Source organism: Bison bison, unplaced genomic scaffold, assembly GCF_000754665.1.
Source record: "Bison bison bison isolate TAMUID 2011002044 unplaced genomic scaffold, Bison_UMD1.0 scf7180017864066, whole genome shotgun sequence".
Taxonomy (NCBI): Eukaryota; Metazoa; Chordata; class Mammalia; order Artiodactyla; family Bovidae; genus Bison; species Bison bison.
This window is the reverse complement of record NW_011494638.1, coordinates 2,478,508-2,486,456: the sequence shown is the minus strand read 5'-3', so window position 1 is coordinate 2,486,456 and position 7,949 is coordinate 2,478,508. Positions and strand designations below refer to the sequence as shown.

At 39.2% G+C, this 7,949-nt stretch overlaps 1 protein-coding gene across 1 annotated transcript in view; it reads right to left on the bottom strand.

The window, feature by feature from the left end:
- The window catches only part of UNC13C (unc-13 homolog C (C. elegans)), a 673,935-nt gene that overhangs the window by 286,960 nt on the left and 379,026 nt on the right, over positions 1–7,949 (bottom strand). The window contains exons 16-17 of the mRNA XM_010836764.1: positions 7,814–7,882; positions 6,116–6,205 (exon numbers count right to left, since the gene is read on the bottom strand). Of these exons, the coding sequence (XP_010835066.1) occupies positions 6,116–6,205; positions 7,814–7,882 (159 nt within the window). The remainder of the gene's footprint in view (positions 1–6,115; positions 6,206–7,813; positions 7,883–7,949) is intronic.

The window sequence follows — 7,949 nt, the reverse complement described above, 5'->3', positions numbered from 1 at the left end:
CCCCGTCCCTGGGATTCTCCAGGCAAGAACACTGGAGTGGGTTGCCATTTCCTTCTCCAATGCATGAAAGTGAAAAGTGAAAGTGAAGTCGCTCAGTCGTGTCCAACTCTTAGTGACCCCATGGACTGCAGCCCACCAGGCTCCTCTGTCCATGGGATTTTCCAGGCAAGAGTACTGGAGTGGGGTGCCATTGCCTTCTCCGTAATACTCAACAGTAAGAATGAAAAGTGGTCAAAACATTTCAACAGGTTTTTCACAAAAGACACTCAATTGGCAAATCAGCCCAATAAAGCACATCAACATTATTAATTATAATTTTATAGAAGGAAAAAATTAAGACCACAATATGAAACAACTCTATTCCTATTAGAATGGCTAAAAATAAAATAAAATCATGGAAAATGACAAGAACTTCCCCAGAAGATGCAGAACAACTGCAATTGGCAATTCTTGTAAAGTTTAACATACATTTAACAAATTAGTGAAGAATCTCACTCCTTGTTACTTATCCAAGGAAAGTGAAAATGTATGTTTACACAAAAACATATATGAATATTTTTGACAGTTTTATTTGATATGACTACCCAAATGCAGATAGTACATACATAACAAAGGATTACTACTCAGAAAAAAAAAAAAAAAAGAATCAACTGTAGATACACTCAACAAGATGGATGAATAGCCAATATATTACACTACAAAGATTATTTCATTCATACAATATTCTGGTAAAGGTAAAACTATAGGGGCACAATAACAAATCAGGGTGTGGGAGAGAGGCTGACTGTAAAGGGGAAACATAAGGGAACCCTGGAGGGTTATGAACTTCTGTATCTTAATTATAATGGTAGTTATGATAACCACACATGTCAAAACCAATAGAACTTGACAAGAAGAGTGAAATTTACTGTCTACAATGAGGGGAAAAAATGACACTAGAAGGAGAAAATGTGTTCACAAGATAATGGAAGAAAATAAATTTGGAACAAAATGTTAAAAGGACTATTTTGATGAGTCTTAGTATTAAAGGAAAAAAGGATAAGAGTAGTAACGGTACCAGGGACCTTCCTGGTGGTTCAGATGGTAAAGAATCTGCCTGCAATGTGGGAGACCCAGGTTTGATCCCTGGGTTGGGAAGATCACCTGGAGGAGGAAATAGCAACCTGCTCCAGTAATCTTGCCTGGAAAATACAGTGGACAAAGGAGCCTGGTAGGCCACAATCCATGGGGGTCGCAAAGAGTTGGACATGAGTAAAAGTTGGACATGAGCAGCTAACACACACATACACACAGTAACTGGAAAAAAAAATGGAGAGAAGCAATATCTTTAAGGTTGGAAATGATAGTATGTTTGGTGAACAGGAGTATCCAGTGTAGAGGGGAAGACTGATAATTCAGGTGAGTGAGGAAGATTGCTGGACGACTATTTTAGTAACTCAGGAGTAAAACCGAGCAGGACTCCGTGAGGATCCTGGGCGCTGGACCCTTTTTGTTCAGCCTCTATGTCCTAGTCTGAGTTTCACAGGGCAGGTTCAAACAGTTGCTAATCAGGGAAGTCAATCCCAAAGGAAATCAACCCTGAATATTCCTTGAAAGGAGTGATGCTGAGGCTGAAACTCTAATACTTTGGCCACCTGATGCGAACAGCTGACTCACTGAAAAAGACTCTGAAAGACTGAAGGCAAAGAAGAAGGGGGCAGAAGAGGATGAGATGGTTGGATGGTGTCACTGACTCAATGGACATAAATTTGAGTGAACTCTGGGAGATAGTGTACTCCATGGGGTCACAAGAGTCTGACAGGACTTAGGGAAAGAACAAGAAATCAGTGAAGGGAGGGGATGCAGAGATAAGGGCAGAGTAGCCAAGAAACAAAGTGCAGCCTTGGGGCAGGCAACCCAACTGAACTGGTAGCCTCAGTTCAGTTCAGTTCAGTTGCTCAGTCATGTCTGACTCTTTGTGACCCCACGGACTGCAGCACACCAGGCTTCCTTGACCATCACCAACTCCTGGAGCTTACTCAATCTCACGTCCTTCGAGTCGGTGATGCCATCCAACCATCTCATCCTCTGTTATCCCCTTCTCCTCCCACCTTCAATCTTTCCCAGCATCAGAGTTCTTCACATCAGGTGGCCGAAGTACTGGAGTTCCAGCTTCAACCTCAGTCCTTCCAAAGAACATCCAAGACTGATTTCCTTTAGGATTTATGGGTTTGATCTCCTAGCAGTCCAAGAGACTCTCAAGAGTCTTCTCCAACACCACAGCTCAAAAGCATCGATTCTTCAGTGCTCAGTTTTCTTTATAGTTCAACTCTCACATTTACACATGACCACTGGAAAAACCAAAGCTTTGACTAGACAGACCTTTGTTAGCAAAGTAATGTCTCAGCTTTTCAATATACTGTCTAGGTTGGTCATAGCTTTTCTTCAAAGGAGCAAGCATCTTTTAATTTCATGGCTGCAGTCACCATCTACAGTGATTTTGGAGCACAAAAAAATAGTCACTCACTCTTTCCATTGCTTCCCCATCTATTTGCCATGTATTGATGGGACCGGATGCCATGATCTTAATTTTTTGAATGTTGAGTTTTAAGCCAACTCTTTCACTCTCCTCTTTCCCTTTCATCAAGAGGCTCTTCAGTTCTTTCTTTCCTTTCTGCCATAAGGGTGGTATCATCTGCATATCTGAGGTTATTGATATTTCTCCCAGCAATCTTGATTCCAGCTTGTGCTTCATCCAGCCCAGCATTTTCCATGATTTACTCTGTATATATGTTAAATAAGCAGGGTCACAATATATAGCCTTGATGTACTTTCGCGATTTGGAGCCAGTCCGTTGTTCCATGTCCAGTTCTAACTGTTGCTTCTTGACTTGCCTACAGGTTTCTCAGGAGACAGGTCAGGTGCTCTGGTATTCCCATCTCTTTAAGAATTTTCCACAGTTTGTTGTGATGCACACAGTCAAAGACTTTGGCATAGTCAATAAAGCAGAAGTAGATGTTTTTCTGGAACTCTCTTGATATTTCAATGATCCAAAGGATGCTGGCAATTTGATCACTGTTTCATATGTCTTTTTTAAGTCCAGCTTGAACATCTTGAAGTTCATGGTTCACATAGTGTTGAAACCTCGCTTGGAGAATTTTGAGCATTATTTTGCTAGTGTGTGAGATGAGTGCAATTGTGGGGTAGTTTGAACATTCTTTGGCATTGCCTTTCTTTGGGATTGGAATGAAAACTGACTTTTCCCATTTCTGTTGGCCACTGCTGAGTTTCCAAATTTTCTGGCTTATTGAGTGCATCACTTTCACAACATCATCTTTTAGGATTTGAAATACCTCAAGTGGGATTCTATCACCTCCACTAGCTTTGCTTGTAGTGATGCTTCCTAAGGATCACTTGACTTTGCATTCCAGGATGTCTGACTCTAGGTGAGTGATCATACCATCATGGTTATCTGGGTCATGAAGATCTTTTATTGTTTAGTTCTTCTGTGTATTTTTCCTACCTCTTCTTAACATCTTCTGCTTCTGTTAAGTCCACACCATTTCTGTCCTTTACTGTGTCCATCTTTGCATGAAATGTTCCCATGGTATCTCTACTATTCTTGAAGAAATCTCTAGTCTTGCCCATTCTATTGTTTTCTTCTATTTCTTTGCATTGATCACTGAGGAAGGCTTTCTTATCTCTCCTTGCTATTCTTTGGAACTCTGCATTCAAATGGGTATATCTTTCCTTTTCTGCTTTGCCTTTAGCTTCTCTTATTATCTTAGCTATTTTTAAGGCGAGCTCAGACAACAGTTTTGCCTTTTTGCATTTCTTTTTCTTGGGGATGGTTTTGATCAGTGCCTCCTGTACAATGTCAGGAACCTCTGTCCACAGTTCTTCAGGCACTGTGTCTATCAGATCTAATCCCTTGAATCTATACTTCCATTGTATAATTGTAAGGGATTAACCTCAAGGATTTATAATTGGAAGGGATTTACCTGCAATGTGGGAGACCTGGGTTCGATCCCTGGATCAGGAAGATCCCCTGGAGAAAGAAATGGCAACCCACTCCAGTATTCTTGCCTGGAGAATCCCATGGATGGAGGAGGCTGGTGGGCTACAGTCCACGGGGTCGCAAAGAGTTGGACACGACTGAGCGACTTAACTTTAACGTCAAGGAACACACATAACAAAATCAGTAAACTCTTTATAGAACTAAAGTCCAACACATGGAAAATGTCAGCACTATTCATTCTAGAGAAGTCCACCTGAGGCCAGATGAAAGGAACCAGAGAAATTCAAGAGATTACCTCAGACAAAATCAAAGAAGCACAGGCCCTGAGCACACCCTGATCAAATCAGCAACATCGAGCCTACCTTCTCCCCCACCCCCCACAGCACTTGACGAATTTTTTTCTATTTCACCCAAAACTGTCTCAGAGATTTGATTAAGTACCAGTGCAGAGAGGCCAAATTTTTGGCATCAAGAGGGGAGGAAATTAATTGCATGAGTAGAAGATATAGCTGTTTTTTTAGGAGAACAAATATCTAAGCAATAACAATGCAAAACAAAATTAGACTATGGACACAGGCATAGGTAAGCAGGCAGATGGGGGAGGTGGCAGGTGTCTGTGGTCAGAGCCTGAGGAAACTCTCCTTATTTTTCAGTGAAATAGGAAGCAAGGTTATCAGTTATTAGTGAGGGTGGTGGAGGAGGAGCTGCAAGTTTAAGAAGATTTTGTTTCCTAAACACCACAAGGCTGTTGACTGAAGAATGGAAGGTTTGAAGCACTGTGTTGGCACTCCCCGCCCTCATTTCCATTTCCCCACCCACTCAATGTCAATGGCAGGCATCACTTGTCAGTGAGCAAACATTCCTAGTGAGCCAGGACTGGGTATCGCTTTACCTTTCCAGAAACTGGAACAATGTGTAAATATTTGTTGTTTAGTTGCTCAGTCATGTCCAACTCTTTGCAATCCCATGGACTACAGCACACCAGGCTTACCTATCCTTCACTATCTCCAGGAGTTTGTTCAAACTCATGTCCACTGAGTCGATGATGGCATCCATCATCTGTTGCCCCCTTTTCCCCCTGCCCTCCATTTTTCCCAGTATCAGGGTCTTTTCCAGGGTGTTCGGTGTTTGCATCAAGTGGCCAAAGTACTGGAGCTTCAGGTTCAGTATCAGTCCTTCCACTGAATATTCAGGGTTGATTTCCTTTAGGATTGACTGGTTTGATCTCCTTGCTGTCCAAGGGACTCTCCAGCACCACATTTTGAAACATCAATTCTTTGATGCTCAGTCTTCTTACAGTCCAACTCTCACCTCTGTACATGACTACTGGAAAAATTATAGCTTTGACTATATGGAGATAAATATATATATATATATATTACACACACACATATATATAAAACTGAGGTTATCATATATAATCTATATGATAGTGTGTGTGTGTGTGTGTGTGTATATATATATATATATAGTTAGTATACACACACACACACACACATATACATATATGGACTTACATATCTCTGGATATAGATAGATAGATCGCCCACCAGTGCAGGAGACCCAGGTTTGATCTCTGGGTCAGGAGGATCTCCTAGAGGAGGAAATGGCAACCTGCTCCAATATTCTTGTTAGGAAAATCCCATGGACAGAGAAGCCTGGCAGGCTGCAGGCCATAGGGTCATAAAGAGTCAGACACAACTGGATGACTGAGCATGTATGTACACACACACACACACACACACACATATGAAAAAAGAAGTCCAGCAAAATAGCTGAGTTAAAGCTGAAATGCAAAGTGAACATCATTTCCATTTAAAGTTCTTAGAAAATTTTTTTTTTTAAGTAAGTGCCATGTCAACTCATTGGAGAGCTTTGTTTAAGATGGATTTAACTTAAAATTAAATTTGAGCCAAATGTATCAGAATATCCTAAGCATCTGGGATAATCCTTTTCTCAACATTTTATATTGTAACATTCATTTAGCAAAGGCACCACATCTTATTCACCAGGGATGAATAATACTTATCAAGAGACAGGTAAAACAAGACTTTACCAGGGAATAAATGTGTGTCACGTGGGGACAGTGACCAAAAAATAAATAAATAAACGATGTACCTTCATCCTAAAAAAGGTGATACTTGTTAGCAGGTCAACAGTTGATTTCAGGTCTTGCAATCTTTCAGCATTGCTGGCAGGAAAGTGTTCCTGGTTAATTGGAAAACAGGAAATGGGTAAATTACCAGCATTAAGGTTCCAGTGGGAAATAAACTAGCTTTCAGTGGGAAAAATAAAAAAGGTAAGCAAATCATGTAAAATTTAGAAAGTATCACCACAGTATTCTCACAACATTTTTACTATAAAATATTACAGAGGGTAAAAAAGTTGGAGATAGCCTTGTCTTAGTCTTAGAAAGTCATTCTTCTGTTTATTCCCACAATATAATAAAAATGTACAAAATAATATCATTAATGCGGCACTATTAGGTTACTCATCTTTGATTCATAAATAGTATTGTTACTGAAAGAGGGAAGGTCAGTACCTATTTGAAAAATATGTTTTATAATTTTATCAAGAAAGGTTATTTTTTTTGAAAATACTTTTGGGAGCCTTTACATGTGCTATATTTACTTTTTGTTATAAAGAAACTTTTAAAAATTAAAAAGATAAAAATTAGACTGCACTGTACTTCTCTACAAAATGTATTTGGGATTTAAACAAAAAGTTTGGTGAGAAATGTCATATAAGAACAGATGTTCAGAATTCTGAAGAAACGGAAAGGTATAATTATTAAAATATTAAAGAAACGATTTTATCATTGAGAAATTTCTCGTATTAACATGCTTTCAGAGAGGCTTTTTAAATAGTCATTAGAAAAAATACAGGTAACTTTTCTTAGTAGATATTCAAGAACTCAAGCAAAGTTGGGGTGTCAAAGTGATGGTGAATGTGGTGGCCTCAAGATCCTTCTTGTTCCCAAACATCATTTTCACTGCCTGGCATAGCAGTTCCCTTCTCATAGCATTGGCCCCAGTTCCAACATGATAGATGAGTCAGACAAAATCTGGTATTATAATTTCCAGAAATGTGCATTAAAGATATTCTTCAATAAAATACTAAAAAAAAAAAAATGAATATCGAAGAGATACATATGTGGACATATGTAAACACGTTTAGAATAAACCATTAAGTAAAGACTACAATAGCTATTAGTACAGATTTTTTGGTAAATAAAATATGCAATTTTTTTTTTGTAATTAAGGTATTCTGTAACTAAAATTATATGTTTGTTTTTACACACATACATGAATATATTTGTGTGTGTGAGTTTGTGTGCGTTTCACGCGGAGGTAAAGTGTAGAACTATTCACAATGAACTCTGGACAGCTTCACAAACACACATTGTATTGATCCAGGAGTGAACTAAGCAGTGACTACCAGAAGGAGTCTCAGAAGCTGAGGAAGTATCAGCAGGATATCTCATAAGAAGGGGGAGCTTTCAAGATGAGGCCTGGGCCACATACTTCTGCTTCATGAAGTAGGAGTCAGCCACTCAATCTGATGACTATTAAAATATTTAAAGCTCTATGTGTACACACACACAGTATTGTTGTAGGCTGAAGTGGAGTGAGGTACCTGGACAAGGGATGTGTACTTGATTATTTAGGAGACCTGCCTACTGTGACAGGACACAAGATTCCAAGATCGTTATCTTTACTTCTCTCTTACACAGTGGATAACTTTTTTACAATATGACAAGAAATGATCTGAGCCAAGCACAGCATTTTACCTTTAGGCAAATAATTTTGTACATACCCTATACTTTGACAGGTCAATTCTTAAAGAGTTATGCAACTGGTCCAGTAGTTTTATGAATTTTTCCCTCTGTACAAAGCAAACACAAAATAGGAAAGTGGAAATCAATGCTCATTCTAAATGTAGTCCTCACAAC